Raw genomic sequence first — 27,402 nt, 5'->3', positions numbered from 1 at the left:
CCCTCATGCTCCATGACCACCAGGGGGCAGTCCTTGCCTTGCCAGGGCACCTCGATCCCACACCCTCAAGTTCGATGGCTCTGAAAGAGGCGGCCATTGGGCTCAGAGGCGTGGCGGGGGGGGTGGGGGCTGGGGCGGGGGGTTGTTAACCCATTAATCCTTTGCGGGCCCTATAGGAAAAAGTAGAACTGCCCTATAGGGTTTCCAGGGCTGTATATCTTTCCGAGGCAGGCTGCCACATTTTTCTCGCAAAACGGTTGGTGGGTTTGAACCCCCGACCTTTCTGTTAGCAGGCAAGCACTTTTAACCACTGCACCACCAGGGCTCCTTAGGTGGGGGTTAGAGGAGGGCATTTGCCCCTGGGCACAAGTCCAAGGGGGCGCCAGACGAGGCCGGCCGGCGAATCACATCCACCCTTCCCCCTCCCTCCCCACCACAACGAGGGCGGCGGGAGTATGGTGTGTAAATTTAGAGACTGGTCTTGAGCGCTCCTTACTTTCGCTACGCCTCTTACTGGGCTGGGTGATGGAGAATAGCAGAGTGAGTCCTTCTCAGATTATGTGGCGTGTTGTGGTTTTCCAGATGGCTTGTTGTTGTTAGGTGCCGTCCAGTCGATTCCGACTCATAGCGACTCTACAGGACAGAGTAGAAGCTTCTGCACAGGGTTTCCTAGGTTGGAACCTTTATGGGAGCAGCTCGCCAGGTCTTTTTGCCTGCCCAGCGGCTAGTGAGTTGGAACCTCCGACTTTCAGATTAGCAGCTGAGCCCTTAACCATTGTGCCACCATGGCTCCTTTGAGGTGGCTTAGAAGGTTAAATAATTCGTTCAATATTATAAAACTAAAAGTTTTTTTTTTTTTTTTAATAAAAAAGATTATGTAACTAGTTATTGGGGAGCTGGCATTTGAACTTAGCCTGACTCCCTTCTTTGCCATTAGACTACTGGCTCTCAAAGAAAACAATGCCCCAAAGCAGTGTGCCCTGAAGGGTGGGGACTGGACAGTCTATTCATGTATTATGAAGCAGAGGTAGAAGCACAGACACAAAGAAAAAAATATATATTAATATAAAGGAGTCAAAAAGAAAGTGTGTGGCGAGTTCTGGGCACCTGTTTCACTGGCCATATTAAAAAAAAAATGATTATTCTTTTCTACGTGCCGCATTTTCTCAGGTAGGTGTGTAAATATGTGGCACGCTCTTGTCCTAATCCCTGTATAACCTCGAAGTTACACGTAATGCCATGTGTCTTTCTTTTGTGTCTGTACCATTCACTACATTTCATGTAATGGGCACTTCGTAGGTTCTCAATAAAATGTTGGTTAAACGGTGAATAAAATAATAAAATGAGTGGATTTCCCAGTGGGTAATGTGTCCTTCTGGAAGGCAGTAGACAAAGCAGACCTCTGCTGGGGGTGTATTCCTTTAATGGAGATCTGAATATGAATCAGTCCAGACTTCTCCATCAACTGCACTCATCCTGCCAAACCATCCAAATCCATACAATCTATGTAAATAGCCTTCCAGACAAAGTTCCTAGCCACCTCCTCCAGTGCCCCTTCAACACCAATCAGCTTACTTCCCCTACTCCCCTCCTACATATAAATTCTGGAATAGCCCAGCAGGAGGTCCAGACTCCAAGGAAATGGATAGGTGGGCACTGATGGGCAGTGGGGAGGGGAAATAGATTAGCTTCTGGGTCCAGAAGGGCTCCTGGAGGCTTATTCTGGGTAAAGGGCTGGCCTTCTTGAACCTCAGAAGGCGGGCAGAACCACATCAGAAGGCAGAGAGAACCACATCCTGGTCTCACCCGCCCACCCAGCCTCGCTTATCAGCCTACCCACCCTTTCCTTACTGGGTGTCTGAGCCCTACCCTGCCCCTCACACTTAGGCAACCTGCCCACCAACTGCTCATGCCTCCCAGAGACCCAGATACCTTCATCAGCAGTATCCTCTCTCCTCAGGGAGATGTGCCCTACAGTTGATGCTTGAGGTCCCAGGCAGTTGCGGTCCTCAGCGGGTGATATGAGTCTTACGTGTCATAGGAGGCTCCCCACCCCCACTGGTGACCGAAGGCCTGGCCTCAAGTAGTGGGTTGTTCCTCCTCCACCCAGACCTCACTGCTCAGGTACCCCTTGACAACCCAGCCACCCTGTGACATGGCCTGGACGCTGTTGCTCATCTTTATCTTGGTCCATCCAGGTGACAGGGCTTTAGAGGAGTGTGGGGCTGGGAGTGTGGGGGTGGGGTGGGGAGGAGGCTGGATACATGGATGCCCAAGGCAGCAGGCTTGGGGCGGGGGGTGCTGAGCATTGAGCCCTGAGGGGATTGGATAGGAAAGGGGAGTGGGAGCCGATGGGGTCCTCCGTAAAGCTGACATACAGGGGACTCCCCCAGTCCATGGCTCCCTCCCTGCCCCACTGTGAATTTCTCTGTCACCTCGCTGGGAGGGTCATCCCCAGTTTGACCCCAGATCCAGTTTCTTCTCAGCCTCTTTCTAAAAAGGTTGTAAGGACCAGTAAAAAGGCTTAAAAGAAGGAAGGACTTGAAGGAAGGGGCTTTTTTTTTTTTTTTTGAGGGGTCAGTTTTATTTTAATGAGTTTAGTAAGCCAATTAAATCAGACTTATTATCCAGGGGTCTAGATACATAATCAGGAGTTTGGGAAATCTAAGATAAATTTCTTAATGAAATGGATTTGAATTAAAGATTTTAACTATCAGAAATATTCATTAACTAGGCTCAGTGCTTCTCAAAGACTCCAAATCAGCAGCTTCAGCATCACCTGGCACGCCCCGCTAAAATGCCTGGGAGTGGGGTCCAGGAATCTGTGTTAACAAACCCTCCAGGTGATTCTGATACACACTCAGGTTTGAGAACCACTGAAATAGAAGGATGACTAGTGAATTTCACTAACTGGGAAATATAATGAATAATTTTAATCATTGGTCTAATTCATCAATTTGTATGAATTAACTGGGGCTCTCAACCCATTACAGCCATGCCTTCACCTAGGAGATTTAATTAGTTAATGGTCTTTAACAAAAAGCATAGTGAGAAATGTCATTAGTACTAGACTAATACCTGGAATAATGTAATTAATGATATTAGTTAACAAGGCAGTCATTCATTAATGGGGTTCAATTTGACTCTGTTGGGTTAAATTTCAGCAAGATAAGTTACTCCTGAATGTGGCTGGAGAATGACGGGGTGGGGGGGCGTGAGGGTGAGATTTGGTATGCAAACGAATTTGAAAAACTATTTAACCAAGGTTAAGAAATTAGATTGGTAAAGAGGAGAGGGTTGAAATGAGGCAGGTTTATTAGCCAAAGTGCTTGTCCCTGTGTGCCTTCCCTGGTGGATCAACTAGATATTTGATTCCAAGCTGAGGAGGTGTTTCTCTGGGTCTTCTCTCTGCCCCCCAGCATCCTGTGCTCTCTGGGTGATCCAGCCCCCTGAGATTCGGACTGAGGAGGGCGCCACCACCTCCCTGCCCTGCTTCTTCAATGCCAGCCAAGGGAGACCTGCCATTGGCTCTGTCACGTGGTACTGGGACAATGTAGCCCCTGGGAAGGAGGTGAGGAACAGGACCCCAGAGTTCCAGGGCCGCCTGGCCCCCCTCGGCTCTGCCCGCTTCCTCTGTGACCACCAGGCTGAGCTGCACATATGGGACACCCTAGCCAATGACTCTGGAGTCTGCCTGTGCAGGGTGGAGGTGCTGGGCCTGGGTGTCGGCACTGGGAATGGGACTTGTCTGGTGGTGGAGAGAGGTGAGGTGCTGGGAGGTGGCATCTGTCTTTGGAGCCCCCACTTGGCAATGTCCCTGGAAGTGGAAAGTCCTTCCCACAGGCCCCCTGCCCCCTGCCCCTCCCTGAGCCTGTGCATGCTTCTTCCCCAGGGCCGCCTTTACCAAACCTCTTCCTCTCCACCACCCCACATTCAGGATCCTCTCAGCGAGAGGACAGCACCATCCTCCACCTCCTCCTTAGGGCTGCATTCTATGCCTTCAGTTTTCTCTCTGTGGCCATGGGCAGCACCATCTATTACCAGGGCAAATGTAAGTAATGGCACCAGGGGCAAAGGCAGAGGAGATGGGAGGGACAGTAAGAGGGCTGGGAGAGGGAGAGACAGAGGCCAAGAAGACAAGATGCTGTAGTGCTGAGCCGCACTTGTGGTCTCTCCTGCCAGGCACCTGTTGTGTGGGAACACCCTGCCATCCCTGTCACTTGGGAACACCCTGCCACCACTTGGATGGCCTCTGAGGAGTGATTCTAGCCCCGTGATTCCCAGCCCTCTTCAAGGGACTCCAATAAATCCCTCTCTGTCCCACTACTAACTTCCCCTTATCAGTCTCACATATTTTCCTCTCCATTCTCCAGGAGCCCCAATATGCCCCTCTCCAGGGGCCCCAGGCTCTTAACTATCCCCTCCACTAAGTCCAGACCAGAAAGGCCCAAGGAGGATGCTTCCCTAAATAGAGCCCAGAGCCCCCTCCCACTACCTGCCTGAGGCTCAACACATCCACCTCTCCCAGGTCCAGCAGGCTGAGGCAGATTCTCCTGAGGTGTGGGGATTATGGCATCTATTTTTCCTCCTTGTCAACAACCTCATTGTGGCCAGGCCCATAGAAAAATACTCTTTCTTGGCCTTTAGGGGAACTTGGGTTCTTTAATGCCCTTCTTGATCCAATAAATCACCACTTGACTCCAGAGTGAGTGGGGGTGTGGTGGTGGAAAGCCATTTAAGTTTTGACTGTGGTCATTTCTAATGGGGGCTTGAGATGTACAGAGAAGCCTGAGATGCAGAAGGTGGGGAGACCACGGTCTTTACTGGGTGAACTACAGAACAACCCTACCTACCCCTTGAGGGAGGCGCCTGGGGGTGCTAGGGTGGGTTTTTTCTTGGCGATGCAGGCATAGTCAGCACTGGGGTCTTCCTTGGCATCCTGCTGGTCTCCCTTGCTGAGGCTGGGCCCCTCAGCACCACCTGGTGCTGGCAGCCTCTGCAGAGATGCATAGTGGAGCTCCTGCTCTGAGGACAGGGCCTGGGATGGGCACAGAGAGGCTGGCACAGAGAGGCTGGCACGGGGGGATGGGCATAGGGGGGTGGTACAGAGAGGGAGGCACAGGGGGTGGTACAGAGGGGCGGGCACAGGAGGCAGGCACAGGAGGTGGGCACAGGGGGCTGATACAGAGGGGTGGGCACAGGAGTGGGCACAGGGGTGGGCACAAGGAGGGAATTCCCTCCATTCCTCCTCCTTCCCTCCTTCCCTCCCTTCCTCCCTCCTTCCCTTCCTTCCTCCCTCTTTCCCTACCTTCTTCCCTCCCTCCCTCCCTTCCTTCCTCCTTCCCTTCCTTCCTTTCTCCTTTCCTCCCTCCCTCCCTTCCTTCCTTCATGGTGGATTTCTGCCCCCCTCCTCCCGCCCTTCTTATCTCCTTGCTACCTTTTCAGTCTCCCCTGCTCTGTTCTCTTCTTGCACTCTTCTCTCTCTCCCTCCCTTTCTGTCTGCCGGTGTAAGCTCTTGCTCTTTTCTCTCCTTGCCCTTTCGCTTTGAGTCTCTCTCATTCTCTGTTTTCTTCCCCTCTCATTTTTCTCTCGGTTTCTCTCCTTTATTTTCTGTTTCTCACTATTTGTCTCTTTTTGTGTCTTTTTCCTCTCCTTTTTGTCTTATTTTCTCTCTTATCTCTACACCATTTCTTTCTTCTCTTCGTCTCATTCTCTTATTTCTGTCTCTTTCTGCCTCTCTCTCATTTTCTCTGCCTCTCTGACTCATTCTCCTATTTTCCTTCTCTTTTTCTCTTGGCCCCCACCCCTTATCTCAGCCCTCAGCCCCCTCTTCTTCTCCTGTCACCCACCTGGGTCCTCTCTTGCCCTCCCCCTCCCCTCCCCTCTCCTCCCCTCACCCCTCCCCTTGCTCTACCCCCAGACTCACCCAGCTCCTCTCCACCCTCTTTACTGGAAGGAAAAGAAGAAGCTCAGCATGGTCCTCCCATGTGTGTTACCCAACCCTCCCCTCCTGGGGTGTGGAACCCAGGAGCTGAGTCCCCATCCCAGCACCAGGGAGGTCATGATCAGGCAGGTGTTTCCTCACATGACTTCCCCACGGTTCCCATGGGTGAATTCCTTGCCTCTCTCTTTGGACACTCTTCCCTCATCCCTCACACCCAACTCCCACCATCCTCCTCACCCAGGGCCTGCCTGGATCAGTGGAGAGGAGACATCTGGGAAAGCAGTAGGAATGGGCATGGGAGGGGACACTGCTGTGGCACGGCTGAATGGGGGAGGTGAAGGTAGGACTCACTTCTCCGGTGGAGCCAACACAGACAGGTGGACAGAATGCCCATGACTAGGAGCAGGAACCCTCCCAGCGCTGCAGACACTAAAAAAAAAACTGTGGGGAAAATGGGCAAGTATTAGAGGGCCCATTTCTCCAGCTTGCCCATTCTCCTGGCTGGTCATGGATATCCCAGTTCCCCCCTCCAATGGTTTTAGAGACAGGATCTCCCCTCAGAGACCCTTCACCCTAGATCACTTTATCTCACCCCATACCAGAGGTCCCATCCCTCATCAGTTACCTCACCACCCACCCTGAGAGGCATCCGCTGCAGCACCTGCTGTCTCTGGGCCCTCACTGTAAAGTCCCTTTGCCCCACGCCAGCTGGTCCTGAGAGGTCCTGACCACCTACTCATGAACTGACACACCACTTTTCACTCATTGCTTCCTGTGATACACAAACCTTTTATAAGGAAGGAATCCATTGTCCGTGCCACTTGACGTTGTTGGCTTTCTCATGGCCGTGGACTGAGGACTGGCCTCAAGGTCAGGAAATGTAGCCCCTGATCTTAGGTGAGTCACGTGCCTCAAGTTCCTCATCTGTAAGGCGAGGGCCCTCTGTTGCAACTGTTTTCCAGGCTGAGGAGCCTCACCTAGTGACAGCTCTGAACTGGGTACTTTTCATTTGTCACCACTGATCTCCACAACACAGTAGGGGATTATGGTGCCCACTTCCCAGGCAAGAAACCTGACTGTCATAGATTGAATTATGTCCCCCTAAAATATGAGTTATAAATCCTAACTTCTATGCTTGTGGTCGCTATGAGTCAGAATTGCCTCAATGGCAACAGGTTTCGTTTTTTGGTTTTTATGCCTGTGGTTATAATCCCATTTGGGAATGGGTTGTCTTTGTTATGTGAATGAAGCACGGCTAGTATAGGATGTTTCTTGAGTCATTCTCTTTTGAAATATAAAAAGAGATTAAACAAGAAAGTAGCGAGAGAGATGGGGTAAGACTGATGCCAAGACACGTTGAAATCTCCAAGGAATCAGGAAGAAGAAGCTAAAGAGACAAGGACCTCCCTCCAGAGCCGACAGAGAGAGAAAGCCTTCCGCATAGAGCCAGTGTTCTGGATTTGCACTTCTAGCCTCTTAAACCATGAGAAAATAAATTTCTGTTTGTTAAAGCCATCCACTTGTGGTATTTCAGCACTAGATAACTAAGACACTGAGGGTCAAGCCACTGACTTTTATGAGGACCCCTAGGCCAGAAGTGGCAGAACTGGGGTCCAAGGTCAGCTGTGTCTAGCTCTAGAGCCCACTCTTTTCCCTCTGTCCTAGGCTGACCAGGTGGTTCATAGGAGTCTCTCCAGTTGGATAGTTCTAGGCTCTGGTGAGAGGACTGACAGAGGAGGAGCAGCCAGGGTCTGGAGTGGGTGTAGGAACTGGTAGAAAAATAAGGAAGGCAGTGCCCTGCAGTTGATGCTGCTGCCTTAGCCCCAGGGCAACTCGCAGGGGGCCCTACTTGGCAAGTGTGGAAAGCTGTACCTTACAGGCAGTTAGGAATGGGGCTGAAATGGGGCTTGAGAGAGTGTCTAGGGCCCCATAACTTCCCCTCAGGCATTTCCTGTCCTCCAACCACTGGTTCCTGTTTGAGAGCAAAGAGGGGGCTGTTGACTTCACTCCAGAGCCAGATGCACTGACCAGAGTCTGGAAACTGAGACCCTCCAGGGTTCAAGAGGAATTCTTGGGTGTGTGTGGGGGGCGGGGAGCAGAAGTACAGCTGACAGGAAGAGCCTGAGGCAGCCATGAGGGGAGCAATGGGGATGGGCTATTTTTAATTTCTTTGGGGAGCAGAGACCCAGAAGCTGGAGAAGATTCCTTCCTTTTGGGCCCAGGACCCTCAAACCCATTCTCTCCCTCCCCCATCTTAGCCTCACCTTACTCTGGGCATGAGGGTCTTTCCTCTCACAGTCTCCCTCCCCCGCCCCATCAGGGTCCCTGTGCACTCCCAGCTTACCCAGATCCTGTGGCCTGCAGGGTGGACAGACTCCAGACTGACATGAGTTTCCCGGGTGGAGAGAGGTGTTGCTACCTCAGACATTCCTGCCCCTCCTCTGGCTTTAACTTCTCCCCCAACATTTCTAAGAAAGGAAATTAGGCTTTGAGGGTTAGGATTGTGACTTCTGGAACTGTAACTAGGCCTATAATCCCCCTCAGTTCCAACCATCCTGTTGTTCCTGCTAGTTGGTAAATGTACACCTCCAGGCAGCCATCTCTGATTAACTTTTCCCAGTTACCCTGTTAAAATAAAATCAAGGTTAAGCCAATAATAGAACTGATTGAAGTTTATTTAATATACAGTTTGCAAATTAGGGCAACATTTCTGACTAGAGAGTCAAAATGTCCCAGAGAAGAAAGATCCTTTAGATATTTTTATACCTCAGCTTATTGCTAGTGTTTATTCATTGCCATGGAAACAGGGCCAGAACAAAGTTTACAAAATAACTTGTGGACATGCAGGATTGACCTTGAAACATAGCTTCTAGTCTGATCTTTGAAATTGCTGTTGTCAAACTGACTGCACATAGATAGTTCTTTAAAAGAGCACAATGTTCAGGGCAAACATTCTTTAAAAATTAAACTGAACTATGGTTTACTAGGAGACCTGGTGGCACAGCAGTTAAGCACTCAGCTGTTAACCAAAAGGTTTGAATCCACCAGCTGCACTGAGGGAGAAAGATGGGTCAGTCTGCTTCTATAAAGATTTACAGCCTTTGAAACCCTGTGGGGCAGTTCTACTCTGTCCTACACGGTCACTATGGGTTGGAATTGACTTGACGGCAGTGGGTTTCTTTTTATTGTTTGGTTTAAAGATGACTTTCGGGCAGCAGTTTTGGTTTAAGGTTTAAAGATAACCTCTGGGCAATGGTTTTGTGTGCATCATTTTAACCTCAATGGCTCCAGAAACTCTGGATTCCATGAGCATTTGAAATTCTGTTCCTCAACCCCTTACAATGCGTATACCAAGAGTTTATGATCTTGGCACATGCGTGGGCACACACCTCCCTGATCTCACATCAGGCTGGGAGCTCTGGCAGATTTGGGATGACTTGCCTGGTGTCCTGGGGCTGTATGCAACAGAGTGCTTGGCTAGCTGATTAATAAATAGGGCAGTTACAGGCAGCAAAACTAGATCTACATGAGCACTGCTGATGGGTCTAGGACAGAAAGTTGATGAAGAGTTGGTGCTTGGGAAAGGAGATGGGGCAATCCAGGTGGACCTCCTGCAGGAGGCAGCATTCTGATATCAGCGAGTAAGAGCAGTGGTCTCAGGCCCTCCGGTCAGAGACCTGGGTGAGGGCCTGTTCGTGGCCCTAACTATGATGGGGGGTGGGGAGCAGGTTACTAGAGGATTGCATATGCAGTCCTTGAGGAGGGTGAAGACTGGGGAGCCCAAGGGGAGGAGAGAGGTAAGAAGATCTGGTATCTGGGTCCGTATGCATTTGTAATTCCTTCTCCAAATTCAGGAACTTTCTGCTACTTTCCCACCCCCACCCTCAATGTGCCTCTTGCAGGACAAGAGAACAATACTCAAGATTTTTGTTTTTCGAAAACATTTGTTATTTAGAAAATTCAGAGGTAAAGAAGAACTTAAAAAATTGTACAGTGAACGTATCTCTACCATTTAGAATCTACTATTCACATTTTGCTGTATTCGCTTTATCACATATCTATCCATCAAGCCATCTCATTTTTGGATGCCTTTCAAAGTTGCAAACGTCAGTACATTTCACCTTTAAACCTTTCAGCATGCTTATCATTGGCTGGAGTTCCGTCCTTGATTCCCCTTTTTTGTGGGGGCTGGGGAAGGTGAAATTTACATACGGTCTACAAATCTGAAGTCAGTACTCAGTTTTTAAACTGTCTTGTGGTCAAGGCTGGAGCCAGTCAGCCTGGGTTTAAATCCTGACTCTGCCACTTACGGTGTGACCTTCCACAAGTTTTTTAACCTCTCTGTTCCCTAGTTTCCTGTCAGGATTAAAAGAATATTATTTGTAAAGTGCGTAGATCAGTGGCAGGCACATGCTAAGTACTATTTACGTATTTTTATTATTACTGTTATAGTTATCTTGAACACATAGAGATGTCATCAAGGGGAGATGATCTGGGACTACCTTCAACTTCCACGAACCTGGTCTTTTCTCCCTTTAACTCCTACTGCACTGCGTACCTATACCATTCATTTTGTCCTTGCTGCTTTGTTTTGCTCATTCATTCATTCATTTGTAAACATTTAATAAGTACCTACAAGTGGATCAGGCTCATCCTAGACTGCAAAGCTCTTAGAGGCAGGGGCATGGCTCATCTCTTTCCCGCCTGCACTGTGCATACTAGGGAGGTAATACTCCATATCCATCCCTCCCCAAGTGAGTCAGTGGTGAGGCTGAGACCCCTTCAGCAGCTTAACTCTGCCTTTCGCACCATCAAGAGGGTGCTAGGGGTGAGCAAGGCAATGGGATGGAGAGGTCAGTGTGACGGATACTCAGACATCCATCCCCCAAGATCTCAGTTCTTGTTCTACTCTGCTCCTGACCTCAGGGACAAGGAGGCAGCCCTCCCTCCAACACCCACCTGGGTGGGGGAGGTGAAGAAGAATGCAGACTGCACTGAAAACCTAGAGTCCTGCATTCTCCCGGCAACCTCGCTGCCTGACTTTCTACCTTCCCTCCCTGGGCCTTGGTTTTTCTCCCTGCTGAGCCAGAAGATCTCAAAGGCCCCCTTCAGCTTGACCCTGAAAGCCTGTCTCTCTACCCCAACTCCTTCCCCAGTTCAGAGAACCCAGGCATCCAGCTGCCCTGCCCCAGCTCTGGGTAAACAGGAAGCTGGGTGAGGGGAGCAGGGGTGTGTGGAAAGTCCCAGCCAGGTGTGTGGGTCTATGGGGAGGGGGTGGCCCCACCTCTGGGGTATGAAAGCCCCCCCTGCCCTGGCACTGGCTCACAATCTCCATGGAGGCATCGGGGCCAGAGGGCCGGGTTGGGAGGCCCCAGGGGAGGGGCTGCCTCCTGCTGGCTGTGGTTGGAGCCATTGTACTGGGGTCCGTGGTGCTGTCTGTGCCTATCACTGTCCTGACTGTGCTGGTCTTGGTGCCCCAGGACCAGGGAGGAGTGGTGAGTGGCTGCAACAGGAAAGCTGTATCCTACCATGCTCACTCACTTCCAGTTATGCTTTCGGGACTCCTGTCTCATACTGCTGAACTGTCTCTTCTGTCCCTGGTGCGAATGTCTTGCCTGTCTGCTTGATGGCTCTCTTTCCATGCTTCCATGATGCCATTGTGTCCTGATGTCTCCAAGCTCCTTCCTGGTTGTCTCTCTGTCTCCCCTCTTCCTTCCCAAGACACAACTCAGCCCCAAGGACATGCCTTGTTTGCTCTCCCTCCCAAGTAGATGTGTGTTGAGGGTGGGACAGGTGGGAGAATCCTCAGGCTTGGAGCTTGGGTCCATGTTGGTAGGGGTGGGGTTGGTGTCAGCTGAGCCTAAACTCTGGGTACTCGGATCCCACCCACCCAGGTAACAGAGACTGCTGATCCGGGGAGACAGAGCCAGCAACAACTGGGTAAGAGCAGATCATCTTCCCCTCCCGCCCCTAAGGGATCCCCAGCTCTTGTCCTTGTTCCCATACCCTTTTCCTCTAGGAATTCGCGTGCTCCATCCCTGAGCCCTGGTGCCCTGTCTTCTTAGGGGGACCATGCTCGGGTGGCCCCCCAAGCCCTTAACCATGAACTCTTCGCCCCTTCCAGAGTTCCAGAAGCTGCCGGAGGAGAAAGCGGAAACAGATCTCAGCCCGAGGCTCCCGGCTGCCCACCTCATAGGTAAGGACTTCGTAGACCTGGATAAACGTTTACATAGCCCTAGAGAATCAGGCAAGGATCCAGCGGGCTCAGCTCACTTTACCAAGGGTGCCGGATCTGCTCGCTCGCAGTTCAAGTCCCTTTGCTCTGTTATTGCAGCGCTGCGGTTCCCAACCGGCTCCACTACTTCTAGCCCCTGAAGTGTCCACCTTTCCGCTGGTGTCTCTATTTTAACTTCTGGCTTCCCTCGGGGAGCAGGCAAAACTTGTCCTGGATCTCCCCACTGGAGCGCTCCGCATCCCACATCTAGGTTCCCTCAGCCCCCAACGCACACTCATTACAGAGACGGCACCGTCACCCCACTCCTCCGTCCCGGTCTCGATAGGAATCAAGATAAAAGCCACCGTCCCACCCCCATACCCCCTCTCCCTGGAGTCCCGGGTCTGGATGTCTCCTCTCAGGATCGAATTCCCCCAAAACCGACGGGCCCTTTTCTCCGCAGGCTCTTGGAAGTCTGGGCAGGGGCTAGGCTGGGAGACGAAGAAAGAAGAGGCGTTTCTGAGAAGCGGCACTCAGTTCTCTGGCGCCGAGGGACTGGCCCTTCCGCAGGACGGCCTCTATTACCTGTACTGTTACGTCGGCTACCGGGGCCGAGCGCCCCCTGCCGGCCGGGGCCCCCTCGGCCGCTCGGTCACGCTGCGCAGCTCACTGTACCGGGCGGGGGGCGCCTACGGGCCAGGGATTCCCCAGCTGCTGCTCGAGGGTGCCGAGACGGTGACATCGGTTTTGGACCCGGCCAGGAGGCACGAATACGGACCCCTTTGGTTCACGAGCGTAGGGTTCGGCGGCCTGGTGCAGCTCCGGAGGGGCGAGAGGGTGTACGTTAACATCAGTCACCCCGATTTGGTGGACTACAGAAGAGGGAAGACTTTCTTTGGGGCTGTGATGGTGGGGTGAGGGCCGCCTGCGTCCCAGGAAGCACGAATGCATGGTACTACTGCGTGAACTGGCCCAAATATTGGGGACCCAGATACCCAGGAGCCCATGGCAGTGGGAAAAATGTAGGAAACAGTTTGGAAACTGATTTTGAGCCTAATGAAAATAAACAGTGTAAAGCTTTAGCGCTGCTAATATAGATGCTGAAATGCTAACAGGTCTTAAATTCGGGTGGGCACACAAGTGGTTAAATTACTATTTTTGGGGAGGGAAGGGTTGCTTGCAACGATTCATAATACTACCTATGGGCTTTGCTCCCTGAGATGGCGGTCTGCTGCTCGTTCCTGCCCCCCACCCCTACCATGGCCAGGCCCTAGCATTAGCCCAGTGGGATGGAAGAAGAAAGAGGCTCTCCCCAAACCCCAAAGCATCCCCAAGCTGATTCTTATAACCACATGGTCCCCACCAGATACAGGAACTATATACTCTTTTCTTGAGTCCCTCCCAACCGCAAGAGGGGTCATTGCAGGGAAAGGCAATCACCAGAATAAGAAAGGCCCAATGCAGAGTAAGCCCTTGCTGTGACTGAGGAATGATGCTCTAAGGGTCCTAGCCCTTCTCCCTGCTAGTTGCCTGAAGGCCCCTTCAGCCACTGCCCCCACCCCCACCCAACACTTCTCTCCAAGAAGCAATGAGCAGCTCACCAGACCTGAAGGGAGGGGGCTGCTGGAGAAAGTTGGGGAAGATGTTTGAGAAAGGGGAGAAATGGGGTGGTGGGAAGGAAAAGCTGATGCCACCCAGTCCTGTCCAGGGTGGATGGAAGGTCCTTACCCCTGGTTCACACTTCAGGTCCTCCTTCCAGTAAGTGGGCAACAGTCAGGAGCTCTGGGGTAAATTCACAGCACCCCCTCCATGACTGACTTTCAGCCCCCGCCTGGAGGAGGCAGAGGGGGGACCCAAGGCCCCATCTAGGTCACCCCCACGGGACACTTTACCCCTGTGGGCACACCACAGGGTTTTCCCCTCCCTGACAACCCTGGGCCGGAAGGAAAAGCTCTTGAGCCCAGTGGGGGCTCTCACTGTCTGTGTCCTCATTTCTTAACTCCATATTTGTCTTTGACTCTGTCTCCGGGAAAGCGCTCTTTCTGGGTGTAGGGAGTTCTCTTTCTGGTTTGCCCACCTCACACGCCTTCCCTTACCATTAATCAAAAAATTGGCAAGACCAAGCTGTCATGCAGGCCCTTCACCCATATGTGATTGCTTGTTTTTCATATTCTTCCTTTGCTTACTTTTGCTCATTGAGTTTTGCTCACGGAGAGCATGGAAGGGGATAGGCAGCTGGGGTGATTAGCCAGATAAAGGAAGAAAGTTAGGTTCCACTGAGTGCCTACCACATGCCAAGCCCTGCTAGGTGTCCTGAGGCAGTTATTGCTTCTATTCCCACATGACCCTATAAGCAATGGGCATTCCCATCTCCTTTTGATAGATGAGGTTAAGTGACTGGGTCAGGTTGCACAGTTAGGACAGGGCTGGGTGGGTGGCCGGAAGCAGGGAATTCAGAGCCGAGACACCTGAATCTCTGGAAGTTCCTTGGCTGTGATTCAGATGCCTGAGGATGTGGCTCCTCCCCACCCTCCCTGCTGCAGCAACAGCCGGAAATCTTACCTGAGCTGCAGGACTTTCCCAGCAGGGATTGGAATTCCCAGAGTTGGAAATTCCCATTCTCTGAGGGCGAGGTAATGGAGTTCAGACTTCTCTTTCCTGGGGGAGGGAGTTATTTGGCTGGACTTTGTTTCTGTAGGGTCTCCTGGACCTGAGGTGGTCTGAGAGTCTAAGGACTGGGGACTGGGTCTGAGGAATCCTAAATCCTGTGGAGGGAGGACTTCAGGAGGGGAATCCCCATCTCCAAGGAGAGGCGGCTACACTATTAATTCCAAGAAAGAGACCATGTTTCTTTTCAAAGCAAACTTTATTTCTCGCCACTGACCAGTAGGGCGGTTACAGACACAGCTCCCCTGGGGAGCAGAGGTTTAGCGATATAGCGACAGTCTGTCACCAAATCAGCATTATTCAGACAACTTGATCAGATAAATATTTTTTAAAAACATAAGCAAAGGGAGGCACAGAGGCCAGGAGGCCAAGTGGGAATAGCCTATGGTTCAGCTCCGTTTTCACAGAAAACATGTCTAAGCACAGGCAGCCTTACCTTGGTCCCCCAGGACCCCGACCTCCCGAATAAATACATTCTCATCAGTAAATAAATAAATAATAAATAAATAATAAATAATTACAAGTACAAACATAAATAGAGGGGGCCCGATTCATGCGGAGAGGCAGGGGCTTCATATCTCAGGAAAGGGTCTGGAAACTTCTGGAGAGAGGGAGATCTGAGGTCTACTCATGTCAAATTCTACGTAAGGTCTTCTCAGGATGTTCTCAAGTGTTCTGGATAGAACCAAAGACTCTTTGGCTTCCATGTTCTGCGTGTCCCAATTTACATTCAGGGATCCAGTGGGTTCTGGAAGCCTAACTTTGGATTCTAGGTGGCGGCCAGTGCCCCATTGTCCAGGTCACACACCCCTGCATCTCAGGCTTCTAAGTGTTATTTAAAATTATAAAGTTGGGCCCACCCCTGAGCCCCTAATTTCCATTCTAAGCCAGGAGGGGAAGAAGGGGTCTGAAGAAATGGATTATAAAGGGACCGAGGTGGGTGAGGGGGTTGGGGAAGGATGGGCATCCATTCCCCCTCATAAGGCAATGATCCCAAAGTAGACCTGCCCAGACTCAGCAAAGTCGAGATAGTCAGGCAGATTGATCTCAGCGCTGAGTCGATCACCCTTCTCTAGCTGGAAGACTCCTCCCAGGTAGATGGGCTCATACCAGGGCTTGGCCTCAGCCCCCTCTGGGGTCTCCCTATGGCAGGGGCTCTTGATGGCAGAGAGGAGGTTGACCTTGGTCTTGTAGGAGACAGCGATACGGCTGATGGTGTGGGTGAGGAGCACTTGGGTGGCAGGACAGCCTTGGCCCTTGAAGAGGACCTGGGAGTAGATGAGGTACAGCCCATCGGAAGGCACCATCAGCTGGTTGTCTATCAACTCCACACCATTGGCCAGGAGGGTATTGGCACGCCGGCTCAGCCACTGAAGTTGCCCCTCGGTTTGGGGGTTTGCTGGAGGGAGAGAGGGAGAGAGGGAGGTGAGTCAGTGGGACCCGGTCAGTCAGTTCCACTCTCCACATCCTGGCCCTCAAGTTCTGCTCCCCTGCCCCACATCCGGTTCCTGTCCCCTCTGTCTTCCCACATCCCATCTGGCCATGAGGTTCAGAGTATCCCCCTTAAGATCTGTGCTGTTCCTCCACTGCCCCCTTAAGCTCACATTGTCTCCAGATATCTGTCTACTCTCAGCCCCGTTTAGCCCCCCTAATCCTATCCTTCCGTATTCCATCTGCTCACTCATTTTAGCCCCTAAGACACATCCTCAGAATTCTTACCTACAACGTGTGCTACAGGCTTGTCACTTGGATCTCGAGAAGATGATCCTGAGGAGGAAAAAGGAAAGACAAAGTGAGACGCTTAAAACTTCCCAGAAAAATATCCTCTTACCTTGACCTCCATTCCTCCTCCCCAAAAACCAAAACTCTGAAATCTCCTCCCCGACCCTCCCACCCCCTATTGCTCCCATCTCCACTCAAACCCAGCATTAGGAGACTTTGGAGACACTTACTGAGCGTCTGGGCCAAGGGGTTGATTAGATGGAATCCATCTGAGAACTGCTGAGGAGAAGAAGGAGGAGTTAGCATTAAACAGAAGTCCCCACAAAGGGAGAAATAGCTGGGCTGCTTATCTAGCTTGCTTTCTCTGCCCCATGCCTCTAGTCTTCTTTCACCAGTCATCCATTTATTCATCCTTCCATTCAACAATTCTGTCATTGAGTTCCTTCCGTATACCAGATGCCTTATCTTCATCTTTCCTTACCTTTTCATCTCTTTCTTTATTCCTTTTGTATCTCCCACATCTTATTCCGTATCCCTTTCAATCTCATCGATTTTACTCATATCACTTGTTTCTTCTCCGTATCTCTACCCACACCTCATATTGCCCCACCTCTTTATATATATCCAATTGTTCATTTGTTTATTCATTCATTCAACAAATATTTAGCGAGCACCTTCCATGTGCCAAGCTCTCTATCTATATTTCTCTTCCCCATCTCTCTCCACGTCTCTTTCTAACTCCCCATCCTTTTCTGTTTTTCCTCCCCATCTACATACTTGTGTCCCCCCACCCATCTCTTTTGCCCCAATTTCTGAATGAAGGCTGGTGAGGCACTCACCTCTTCCCCCTGGGGGCCGATCACCCTGAAGTGCAGCAGGCAGAAGAGCGTGGTGGCTCCTGCCACAAGCAGGAAGGAGAAAAGGCTGAGGCACAGGCACCGTCTGGAGTCCTGGGGGGCCCCTGCCTTCTTGGGGAGTGCCTCTTCGGCCAGCTCAACGTCCCGGATCATGCTTTCAGTGCTCATGGTGTCCTTTGGAGAGGAGATCAAGTATAGCTGGGAGATGGTGGAGCCCTGGGGCAGTGTGTGTGTGAGAGAGAGAATCCCTCCTGGCAGCTTGTCTAGGGGTGTGGCGTCTTTCCAGGGGGTCTGGAGTTGCTTCTCTCCCTCCTGGCTGGTCCCCTGGTGTCCTCGCTGAGGGAGTTCTGCTGGCTGGGTGTGCAAACAGCTGCCTTTATACAGCCTTGGGGCACAGGAGGGCGGGGAGAAACTTTCATTCAACCAGTGGAAAACTTCCTTGGTGGAGAAACCCATGAGCTCATCTGGAGGAAGCGGTAGTGGGTCCTACACCTTCTGTCTCGGTTTCTTCTCCATCACGGGGGTGGAGGTTTGGAAAGTTGGGGACACCCAGGCATCAAGGATACTTCCCACCCTACCCATTTGGATTCTGAGGGTGACTTTCTGGGCCAGTTACGGATGTGTGCGTAGGACTCTGGAGGCTGGACCCCAGTACCCCCTGCCCCCAAGTTCTCGTTGTCTCCATTTCTTCTGAGGACCAGTTCTGTGAACTGTTTCCCTTTGATTTCCACACAGGACTCATATGGGGGTAGAATGCCAAAGGCAGGGTGGGGGGGGCTTCAGAAAACTGAGTCCTTGACAGGGAGGAAGCTGGGAGCTAAGTAAGGCCTGTGTCTGGGTCATGGGTCCTGAGGTGTGTGCTTGGGCCACTTGGGAGAAGGAGGTGAGGGAAAGGGTTCCTAAACTGAGACTAGGAGTGTGGATGGGGCCTCTGAAAGGGCTGTTGGGCATAGAAGGGACAAGCCTGGGACAGCCCCAGAGGGAGTAAAACCAGCCCTGGGAATTCACAGACCCTACAGGGTGGATCTTCTCCTTTCATTCTGACCTTGGGACTCAAACTGCTGGTTTCTGTCTTGGCTTCCGAGGGAACCTGAGGTCTCTGATTTTTGCATGACGCCCCCACCCCTGGAGTCCGTGTGTGGCTGTGTTTCCTAGAGAACTCCTGTTGCCCAAATTCCTGGAGACACTCCCACTCCTCAGAGCCTCTGTGTATGCTCATGTCTTTTCAAAGAACCCATTCCCCCCAAATTCCTGGAGATGCTCTTGCCCCTCAGAGTCCCTGTGTGTGCACGTTTCTTCAAATCTCCCCTGTAATCCACACCCTCCTAATCCTGGAGGCTCTCCCACTCCTCAGGACCCCTTGCATACCCCACCCCAGAGTCCTGGACATTTCCCCTCTCTGATGTGGTCACTTCTTCTCAGAAGCCTCCTGTATCCTGGTTCCTCAGAGCCCCTTCATGTGGCCATATCTCCTAGGGGTCCCTGACCTCCATCCCTCCGGACCCCAGACCCTGGGCCCTATTTCCCCTCTGTTGTCTCAGCTTATCCCTTGGTTCCCCTGCAGCAGTATGGCTGCCTCTTTGAATCCACCACACAACCCCAGAGCCCCTTGGGCCCCTTTACTCCTTGTTCTCCCACAGCTCCTGCCCTCTTTGAGGCCTCTTTTCCTCCCTCCATTTTGTGCAGAGATCTGGGAAATTCTCCTCTCCCAGTCAGATAGATATAGACAGACAGCATTTCAGAGGAAAGAGGTTTATTGGTCTTCATTGAGGGTGCAGATTTCACCTCAGAGTTGTCTAGTTAGCAGTGGCTAGCTCTTAAGAACCTTCCACTTTCCTTCTAGAGCCCCTCAGAAGCTCAGACCTACTTCTCTCTCTCTCTCTCTCTCTAGGCCAGCCTATGCTGATGCCCTTTCATTCTTCATGTTTTGGGTCTGTTTATCTCTCTCTCTTCTAATGTCCCTCTATTATTCCATTCTCTCCATCTTCCATAAATAAATAATTTAATTTTCCCATCATAAATAATTACCCCTCCCCACCTCCAGTTATCCACTCAAGGTCCTCCAGGCGTCTGCTCCTCCTCCATGTCCCAATCTAGGCTCCACCTAGACCGGCAAGACAGACAGCTCTGGGCTGGGAATTTCTAGGCAGGCTTGAAATCCTTGGCAGAGCATCTGGGGTGGCTCAGAAAGGTGTGGTCCCCTGAGTGCCCAGAATTCCTTCTTGGAAGCTCCAGGTGATTTGAGTAGGGGAAGACTTGAGACTGTTGGAATGGTCAAAGGAGAGGTGATGGTAACCCTTGAAACCGTCAGAATGGAGGCAAAATGGGGAGCAGACCTTGAAACCAATTTTTTTCTTCTTTCTGGGTTTTTCCAGGTTCTACAGAGCGAAGGCTCCAAAGAAAACACTACTGGGGCTAAGGAGTAGGTGGGAGCTGCCAACTGTGTGAGTGGATAGCTGGTCTCCCCGGGTTAGCAGGAACACAGCCCCCTGGTATACTGAGCGTACCCAAGGTCCCTGTGGACCTGGGCACACAGACTTCTGGGCACTGAGGAGAGGCACATGGGAGGGGTACTGGGAGGAGAAGAGCTGGACCTCATGAGCCAGGTAGAGAGGAGTGGTGGTGGCCTTGGGGGAGCAGCCTTCCCCGGAGAAGACCACCTGGGTGTAGACAAAGTAGAGGCCACTGGTGGGGACCAGAAGGGAATTGTTGCTCAAAGAGAAGCCATGGCGGAGGAAGGCGTGATCTGTGTTTGCTCTCCAGCGCAGCGAGGTCTGGGCGCTGGGGTCTCCTGGGAAGAGCCATGGGGGCAAGGGTCAAGGGTCTGGGGGCTCAGTGGTCTCAGTCCCTGGGGAAACAAGCACTAGATGACTTAGTCCCTGGGGGATGGTTAGGGGAGAGGTGAGGGCTGGACACCTCTGTCCTTGGGAGGTAGGGGAAGTTGGAGCAGAGATGGAATAGATGCTTGGGGCCTGGGAAGGCTGGAGTGTGGGAGTTGGACGTCTGAGCAGTCAGGTGGATGCTTACCAACGAGGTGAGCAGCAGGTTTGAGGGTGCCTGGAATGAAATGCTTCTGGGGGTGCTGCTGGGCAGTCCGAGCAGTGGAAGCTGAGAGGCCAACCCCAGGGAGGCCCTAGGAAAGAACAGAGTTAGACGGGGCTCCAGGACCCAAGGTTCAGCTGGGCCACCCCAGAGGCTCCTGCTCTCCTGCCTCACCTGGGTTTCAGACGGCAGGGCCAGCAGCAGCCCCAGAAGGAGGAGGAGGAGGGGGTTGCCATGCACCCTCAGGAGGTAGAGGTGCCCAGGTCGTGTCATGTGGAGAACCTGCAGGGAGAGAGACAGTGAGCGGGGCGGGGCGCGTTGAGGAAGAGGGCCTCCTGCCCGCGGAGACAGCCACCCCGAGAGACAGGGCGACAGACAGAGAAGGGGGCAAGATGCAGTCAGGGAAACCCTGAGGTAAGCTGGGGGAGACAGACAGAAAGAAAAACAGAGGTGGGAAGGGAACAGAGAGCAGAAGGGAACAGAGCAGCAGAAACAGAAAATGTGTGACAGAGACAGAAAGACAGGTGGAGAGACAGAGACAGGGAAACAAACCAAAACCAAACCCACCAAGGCCAAGCCCCAGGCAGGCCAGGGCCCAGACTGAGGTGCAGGAGGGCCAGGCACAGGCCAAGAGGCAGGACGTGGCAGCAGGAGTCCACCGCCAGGCAGCGAAGGAGATGGGGCGAGAGAGTCTCACCTGCTGTGCGGGGCCCCTGGGCCCGGACGCCTGGGTCCCTTTATAGAGGAAGCGGCAGTGGCAGCGTAGCAGTCGGCGGGCGGTTCTAGGCCGGGGCTGGGGCCCGGGGAAGCCCCCAGGGCTTAGAAGATGCTGCTGTTTCAGTCGAAGGCAGGAAAGGCTGAGGCCTAGGAGGGAACCGCAGGCAGGGGGCTCAGGCGACTGAGTTCTGGGAAAGGGAGTGGGGTCAGGGGAACCGTGGGCTGGGAGGGCCAGGGTGCTGGGTCAGGCTTAGGAGTTCCAGAGAAGGGGCAGTAAATTCGGGGAGAAGAAGGGGGAGCAACTGGGGTGTGGGCTGGAGGCCCGATTCCCTGAAGAGCAATCATAGAATACCTCTGCATCCTTGGCAGATTAAAGGGTCCTTTCTGTCTTCTTTTCCTTCTCGTGTACCCGCTGCCCTTGTCCCAACCCACCCAAGTAACACTTGTGCCAGTATGTGTACTTTCCAGGTTATCTGTTAGCTTTTATATCAAAAAGTTCTGTTGTATACCCCTTATCTGGGACATCCTGGTTTATGCCTGTTGTCCTGGTGAAAATACGAGTCCCTTTTTGTTCTAAAAATGTTCTGGTTTGGGAGATAGATTTTATGGCCTCCTTACCCAGAGATGATGCCAGGCACTTATGTGAGATGGGGTCTTATCCCATTCCTGATGGGTGCCCTCAACCTTGTCCTGACTTCAGGTGGCCCTCAATGATCAGACTTAGAGAATCCAAGACAAATGCCCACTCCAGGCTCAACGAATGCAGCAGACAACTTCTGAGGTTCTCTGCAAGGGAAGGCTTTGGAATTGTACACAGGAGGGTGGTGACCTAGGATGAGGTGGGGACAGCTAAGGTACTTGTCTTGAAACGGCATTTACAGAGCCAATACACATTTTTTCTTAATTTAAGGATTTTTTCCCTCTTTATTGATGTATAACTTATATACAATGAAGTGCACACGCTTAATGAATTTTTACATACGTGTTTAGCCAAGCAGCCATTACCCAGTTCAGCGTATTTTCAGGACCCCAGCAGTTTCCCTCACGCCCCCTCGAAGTTGATACCCTCCAAAGGTAACCAACTACTCTCTAACCTCTATCACCATAGAGACTGGTATAGTTTTGAACATCATATAGATGAAATCATACAGAATGTACTCATTTGTGTCTGGTTTCCTTCACTTAACATCGTGTTTGTGAAATTCATCCATGTTGTTGAGTGTATCAGCAGTGTTTTTTAAATTGCGGTGTAATATTCTATTGTATGAATATACTCTTAATTTATTCATCCATTTTTCTGCTGATGGGCATTTGGTTTGTTTCCAGTTTTTAGCTAATCTAAATGAAGTTGATAGGAATATGACCCCGTTTCTGCTTAGCTTGTAAGTTGTAGGTAAAAAAAAAAGCAGTTTCTAAAGATGATTCGTTTATTCATTATTCATAAGATTGAGAAAGCAACATCATGATAAGTGGAGAAAATATTGAAGTTGTCAAGGATTTCATTTTACTTGGATCCATAATCAACATCCATGAAAGAAACAGTCAAGAAATCAAAAGATGCATTTCACTGGGCAAATCTGCGGCAAAAGACCTCTTTAAAGTGTTAATGAGCAAAGATGTCACTTTGAGGACTAAGGTGCACCTGACCCAAGCCATGGTATTTTCATTTGCATGTGAAAGCTGGACAATGAATAAGGTAGACCGAAGAAGAATTGACACCCTTGAATTATGGTGTTGGTGAATATTGACTATATCATGGACTAGCAGAGGAACGAACAAATCTGTCATGGAAGAGGTACAGACAGAATGCTTCTTAGAAGCAAGGATGGCAAGACTTTGTCTCCCGTGATTTGGACATGTTATCAGGAGGGACCAATCTCTGGAGAAGGACATTATGCTAGGTAAAGTAGAGGGTCAGCGAAAAAGAGGAGGATCCTTAACAAGGTGTGTTTAGACAGTAGCTGTAACAATAGGCTCAAACATAGCAATGATTGTGCGTATGGCACAGGACTAGGCAGTGTTTCATTCTGTTGTACATGCGGTCACTATGAGACTTGATGGGACCTAACAACAACAAGACTGAGAAAATGCCAGTTGGCCACCTCAGATATTTTCATTCCTTTACTGACATTATTATGATTTCATTTGGATGGTCCTGGATGGGCTAGGGCTGGGGATGTAGGACTTGGAAGCTAAAGCCCTCCCACTGTTGCGCTGGGTACTGCTGCTCTCCTCGGGCACAAATTCCTGAAGGTTCTTTGTGGCCCTATGGTACATAAGTAACATAAGTACATAAGGAACATACATAAGTAACATATAGGGCATGTATGAGCTGTTTTTCCTGTCCTCCTTTCCCCTTCTCAAGGCCCTGCAGCATTGCCCTTCATGTCTTCTACTCTTAGCTATTATTTCTTTTCTTTTTTATTCCACCTATTTAGCTTCTTTATTCCATAAAAGGAGTTCTGGTGGCTCAAGATTAAGCACTTGGCTGCTAACCAAAAGGTCAGTGGTTCAGACTTATCAGATGCTCTGTAGGAGAAAGATGTGGCAGTCTGCTTCTGTAAAGATTTACAGCCTTGGGAAACCTATGGGGCAGTTCTACTCTGTCTTACAGGGTCGCTGTTAGTCAGAATTGAGTTGTTGGTGGTAGGGTTTTTGGTCTATTCCATAAACATTTACAGAGCAGTTTGTCCAAGGTGGATACCCTCGGTGGTGCATCTGTCTAATGGACTTGGCTGCTAACCAAAAGGTTGGAGAATTGAGTTTACCCAGAAGTGCCTCGGAAGAAAGGCCCGCCAATCTACTTTCAAAAAGTTAACCATTGAAAACCCTATCGAGCACAGTTCTACTCTGACATATTTGAGGTCATCATGAGTCAGAATCAACTCGACAGCAACTGTACAAGGCATTGGGGATACAGATGCAAAAGACAGTCCCATGACCTCCAGGAGCTCAAGGGCCTGTGTAGGAGGCAGCCAAGCTATCAGGTAATTACAACAAAGTGTAGTAAATTCTCGGACAACGGGCTTATGGCAGCCCATAGAAAAGTCATCATACCTGGCCTGGGGGAGGCATTAATTATTGAGTTGTGATTTGGATTGAGGCTGATTATTGAGGCAAAGAAGATGGGGAAGAACATTCCAGATGGAGGGAACAGTATATGCAAACACTGGAGGTAAGAGACAGTATTAAGTGTGCTGAGTTCTGTAAATGGGTACAAATGGAAGGGGCAGAGAGGAGGCTTAAAAAGTAAGCTGAGAACATATCATGAGAAGTTTAAAACCAAGCAAAGAAGTTTGGATTTCATTCTAAATATGGTGGGGAGCCACCAAAAATTATGAGCAAGGAAGGGGTCAACTCAGATTTGTATACTAGAAAAATAAGCCTGGTAGCTACATGAAGAATGGATTGTGGTAGGGGACATGTGGAGCTGGAGGGGATGCCAGAAGCATGGAGACCAGTTAGGAGGGTTTTGCAATAACCTACGGAGATGATGGAGGCCTGCATTTATATCGAGGTAGCAGCAGGAGAATGGAAAGGAAGGGAGAGTTTCCAGGCAAAATCTACAGGTCTTACTGGCTGACCAGATGGGATGGAAGAAGAAGAGAGAGAGGTCAAGAACGACTCTTTTAAATTTCTCGGTCTATATCTTGGCTTCTTATTCTTTTATCTTGTGTCACTGTCAGATTCCCTTTTGGTCCCGGCTCCTGTCCTTATATCTGTGGAAAGATCACTCTGTGTTGCTCTTTGTCTGTAGATCCCTTTTCCTTCCTATTGTCTTTTTCTGTCTTTCTAATGGTATGAGAGGATAGCTGAGAGATCCCAGACAAGCTATACTGAAATATAAAAAGGTGTTGTAATCAACAATGAGAAACAGAGAGAAAGGGAGAAACTTAGGTCATTGAGTACTGAGACATTGAGGGACAAAAAGAGGAAGGGAAGGAAGAGTGATGAGGAGACATGAGGGACAGAGAGGAAGGAAGGGCAAGAACTGGGCTGAGGCTCCCTGTTACGGGCATTTGCAATATGCTGAAGGATGCTCCTTGCAATGGGCCAATCTTAGTTTCAATCTCAGTTTCAGAGGTTGTGTTAAATTCAGTTTCTTTCTTGGGGAGGCCGGCAGTTGGTTTGGGGCTTTCCCTGAGTGGGAGGAGTGATGACTAGAGTCTTGTGCCCCAAACTCTGGGCAATACAGTCTCTGTAGCGGTCTCTGTGGAAACAGTAATGAAATCTTTGAGGCCTCCAAATGAAGCTGAAATGCATTTGCCTCAAATCTGAATTTAGCCTCAAAACCTAAAATGGGACTCAACACCAACTTTGACCCTAGCCCAAATTTAACCTCAACTCAAATCACAACTCAAACTCAACCTCAACTGTAACCATAACCTCAAATCTAAATGTATCCCAAGAGATAACCCCCCAAATAAAATTTATCTTCTAAATCAACCCAACTCTGTTTGTATGACTAATCTTGAAACCAACTCATCCCCACTCCTAACCCTAAACTCAAACCTGATTCTGAATGTAATCCCGATCTCAGCCGCAAATCTAAAGTTAAGTTTTATCCTGCTTGTTTTTATTATCTAGTCCTGCTATAACAGAAATACCACAAGTGGGTGGCTTTAGTGAATGAAAATTTATTTTCTCACTGTTTAGCAGGCCAGAAGTCCAAATTCAGGGCATTAGATCTAGGAAAAGGCTCTTTCTGTCTCTTCTGGGAGAAAATCTTTTCTTCTGGTGTTCCTTGTAGATCTCCATGTGACATCTATCTTTCCCCATTCATGCTTCCCTGCTCCTGTGCCTAATGTGCACTTTTTATATCTCAAAAGTGCTCGGCTTAATAACACCCTATAATGATATGGCCTCATTAACATGAAAAAGAAAACCCTATTCCCAAATGGGATTACATCCAAAAGTATACGGGTTAGAATTTACAAAACATTTTTTGAGGGGAGCACAATTCATAACAGTCCACTCTTGGGCCCCTGCCCCCAAATTCATGTCCTTCTCACACACAAAACACATTCAACCCATAAGTTTTAAATCGACTCCAAGTCTAAAATCTTATCTTCTGAATCGTTTAAACCAAATATGGGTGAGATTTTGGGTGTATTCCATCCTGGGGCAGAATTCTACTCCATCAGTAGACATGTGAAACCTAGAACATAAATTATCTGCTTCCAAAGTACAATGGTGGAACAAACACAGGGGCAGGTAGTTTCATTACAAATGGGAAAAGTTGGAGGTAAAGAAGAGTTCACGGGCACCAAGCAAGTCCACAACCCAGCAGAGTAAATTTCATTAGCTCTGAAGGCTTGAAAATAATTCTCTGTTCTTTCAGATCATCTGGGCAATGATCCCATCCTCCAGACTCTGGGTGTTGGTCATATTCTCTTGATTCTGGGTGGAGGCCCCTCAGCCCAGGAAGCCAGCCCCACTTTCCAGGCCCACTGGGACAGCAACCCAGCTCTCCTGGCGCTTGGGCATGTCTTAAGTTTGGGCAGTGACCCCATCCTCTTGGCTCACCTGAGTGGCGGCCCCACTCTCCTCCTGAACTGAGGTGGTAGAGACCCAACTCTTTGAAACCTACCTGTTGCCATAGAGTCGATTCCAACTCACAGCGACCATACAGGTCAGAGTAGAGCTAACCCATAGGTACAAGGCTGTAATCTTTATGAAAGAAGACTGTCACATCTTCCTCCTTCAAAGCAGCAGGTGGGTTCAAACTCCCAACCTTTCAATTAGCAACTGAGCTCTTAACCACTCACCACCACGGCTCCTTCCTTTTGAAACCTACGAAGCAGTTTTTTCACCCTTTGAAATGGAGACAGACCTGCCTGCCATAATCCCTCCAACAGCTCTGCTGATCTTCTAAATGTTTCAGGGATCGTGCCTTCCTTTTCTTAGAGGACAACAGATGTTTGCAATCAAGTTGCTCCATTGGCCAGTTTCTTGCCTGTAGAATCCCAGGAGGCAGATAGCTTTTCCTTCATTTTGTACTCCCTCTGTTCTTTTTAGTCTAAACAAATAGATCATCAGTCACCGGTTTAATCTCTTTAACAAAAGATTGAGTAGCCATGCCCTTGGTGAAAGTTTTTTCAGGACACATCTCCTCAGTTTTTACCACAGAATTTTCCAAATCTTAGTATAAGCAGGATATGGAATATGTGTCTAATTGCCTCCATGAATAACCGCCTCCTTTGCCATGAGACTAGAAGAATTGGATGGTGCTGGACTAC

General features: G+C 50.2%; 5 protein-coding genes across 8 annotated transcripts; 2 read left to right on the top strand and 3 right to left on the bottom strand.

Moving 5' to 3' along the window:
- The first annotated feature begins 135 nt into the window (after positions 1–135).
- On the top strand, positions 136–4,059 carry NCR3 (natural cytotoxicity triggering receptor 3). The gene is made up of 3 exons (XM_023541341.2): positions 136–2,198; positions 3,420–3,764; positions 3,938–4,059. The coding sequence occupies exons 1-3, from the start codon at positions 2,156–2,158 to the stop codon at positions 4,057–4,059; spliced, it is 510 nt and encodes a 169-aa protein (XP_023397109.2). The 5' UTR covers positions 136–2,155.
- Positions 4,028–9,419, bottom strand: LST1 (leukocyte specific transcript 1). The gene is made up of 4 exons (XM_023541340.2): positions 6,732–9,419; positions 6,296–6,385; positions 5,927–5,949; positions 4,028–5,038 (listed from the first exon to the last, which is right to left on the bottom strand). The coding sequence occupies exons 1-4, from the start codon at positions 6,751–6,753 to the stop codon at positions 4,850–4,852; spliced, it is 324 nt and encodes a 107-aa protein (XP_023397108.1). The 5' UTR covers positions 6,754–9,419; the 3' UTR covers positions 4,028–4,849.
- Positions 9,420–11,251: 1,832 nt separating this feature from the next.
- On the top strand, positions 11,252–13,240 carry LTB (lymphotoxin beta). Of its 2 annotated transcripts, XM_023541363.2 has the most exons (4): positions 11,262–11,439; positions 11,839–11,884; positions 12,069–12,140; positions 12,622–13,240. In XM_023541363.2, the coding sequence occupies exons 1-4, from the start codon at positions 11,278–11,280 to the stop codon at positions 13,074–13,076; spliced, it is 735 nt and encodes a 244-aa protein (XP_023397131.1). In that variant the 5' UTR covers positions 11,262–11,277; the 3' UTR covers positions 13,077–13,240. The 2 variants fall into 2 exon arrangements, with proteins under 2 accessions (XP_023397132.1, XP_023397131.1); XM_023541364.2 differs by lacking the exons at positions 11,839–11,884; positions 12,622–13,240 and having other exon boundaries at positions 11,252–11,439.
- Positions 13,241–15,617: 2,377 nt separating this feature from the next.
- TNF (tumor necrosis factor) lies at positions 15,618–17,759 on the bottom strand. 3 transcript variants are annotated; one of them, XM_023541361.2, is made up of 4 exons: positions 17,387–17,759; positions 16,778–16,826; positions 16,545–16,592; positions 15,618–16,224 (listed from the first exon to the last, which is right to left on the bottom strand). In XM_023541361.2, exons 1-4 carry the CDS (start codon positions 17,570–17,572, stop codon positions 15,803–15,805), a joined length of 705 nt encoding a protein of 234 aa, XP_023397129.1. In that variant the 5' UTR covers positions 17,573–17,759; the 3' UTR covers positions 15,618–15,802. The 3 variants fall into 3 exon arrangements, with proteins under 3 accessions (XP_023397129.1, XP_003422261.1, XP_023397130.1); XM_003422213.4 differs by having other exon boundaries at positions 16,778–16,823; XM_023541362.2 differs by lacking the exon at positions 17,387–17,759 and having other exon boundaries at positions 16,778–17,282.
- LTA (lymphotoxin alpha) lies at positions 17,527–21,163 on the bottom strand. Its single transcript, XM_003422214.3, has 4 exons — positions 21,014–21,163; positions 20,621–20,728; positions 20,432–20,537; positions 17,527–20,195 (listed from the first exon to the last, which is right to left on the bottom strand). Exons 2-4 carry the CDS (start codon positions 20,717–20,719, stop codon positions 19,783–19,785), a joined length of 618 nt encoding a protein of 205 aa, XP_003422262.1. The 5' UTR covers positions 20,720–20,728; positions 21,014–21,163; the 3' UTR covers positions 17,527–19,782.
- Between the last annotated feature and the right edge of the window lie 6,239 nt (positions 21,164–27,402).

This window comes from Loxodonta africana, chromosome 1, assembly GCF_030014295.1.
Source record: "Loxodonta africana isolate mLoxAfr1 chromosome 1, mLoxAfr1.hap2, whole genome shotgun sequence".
NCBI classification, from domain to species: domain Eukaryota; kingdom Metazoa; phylum Chordata; class Mammalia; order Proboscidea; family Elephantidae; genus Loxodonta; species Loxodonta africana.
The sequence above is the reverse complement of the archived record's forward strand: the minus strand, read 5'-3'. Positions and strand labels throughout refer to the sequence as shown.

Bases quoted from the DNA above. Each gene is read 5' to 3' on its own strand.
- NCR3 (XM_023541341.2), top strand. From the start codon at position 2,156: ATGGCCTGGACGCTGTTGCTCATCTTTATCTTGGTCCATCCAG. The intron at 2,199-3,419 runs GTGACAGGGCTT...TCTGCCCCCCAG, and splicing joins CTTTATCTTGGTCCATCCAG to CATCCTGTGCTCTCTGGGTG. The intron at 3,765-3,937 runs GTGAGGTGCTGG...CCCCACATTCAG, and splicing joins TTGTCTGGTGGTGGAGAGAG to GATCCTCTCAGCGAGAGGAC.
- LST1 (XM_023541340.2), bottom strand. From the start codon at position 6,753: ATGGATTCCTTCCTTATAAAAG. The intron at 5,950-6,295 runs GTGAGTCCTACC...TTTTCCTTCCAG, and splicing joins GTGTTGGCTCCACCGGAGAA to TAAAGAGGGTGGAGAGGAGC. The intron at 5,039-5,926 runs GTGAGTCTGGGG...TGCCCATCCCAG, and splicing joins AGAGGGTGGAGAGGAGCTGG to GCCCTGTCCTCAGAGCAGGA.
- LTB (XM_023541363.2), top strand. From the start codon at position 11,278: ATGGAGGCATCGGGGCCAGAGGGCCGGGTTGGGAGGCCCCAGGGGAGG. The intron at 11,440-11,838 runs GTGAGTGGCTGC...CCACCCACCCAG, and splicing joins CCCAGGACCAGGGAGGAGTG to GTAACAGAGACTGCTGATCC. The intron at 12,141-12,621 runs GTAAGGACTTCG...TTTTCTCCGCAG, and splicing joins CCCGGCTGCCCACCTCATAG to GCTCTTGGAAGTCTGGGCAG.
- TNF (XM_023541362.2), bottom strand. From the start codon at position 17,018: ATGAAGATAAGGCATCTGGTATACGGAAGGAACTCAATGACAGAATTG. The intron at 16,593-16,777 runs GTAAGTGTCTCC...TTTCCTCCTCAG, and splicing joins CCCCTTGGCCCAGACGCTCA to GATCATCTTCTCGAGATCCA. The intron at 16,225-16,544 runs GTAAGAATTCTG...CTCTCCCTCCAG, and splicing joins GCCTGTAGCACACGTTGTAG to CAAACCCCCAAACCGAGGGG.
- LTA (XM_003422214.3), bottom strand. From the start codon at position 20,719: ATGACACGACCTGGGCACCTCTACCTCCTGAGGGTGCATGGCAACCCC. The intron at 20,538-20,620 runs GTGAGGCAGGAG...GTTCTTTCCTAG, and splicing joins CCCTGCCGTCTGAAACCCAG to GGCCTCCCTGGGGTTGGCCT. The intron at 20,196-20,431 runs GTAAGCATCCAC...GGCTCTTCCCAG, and splicing joins ACCTGCTGCTCACCTCGTTG to GAGACCCCAGCGCCCAGACC.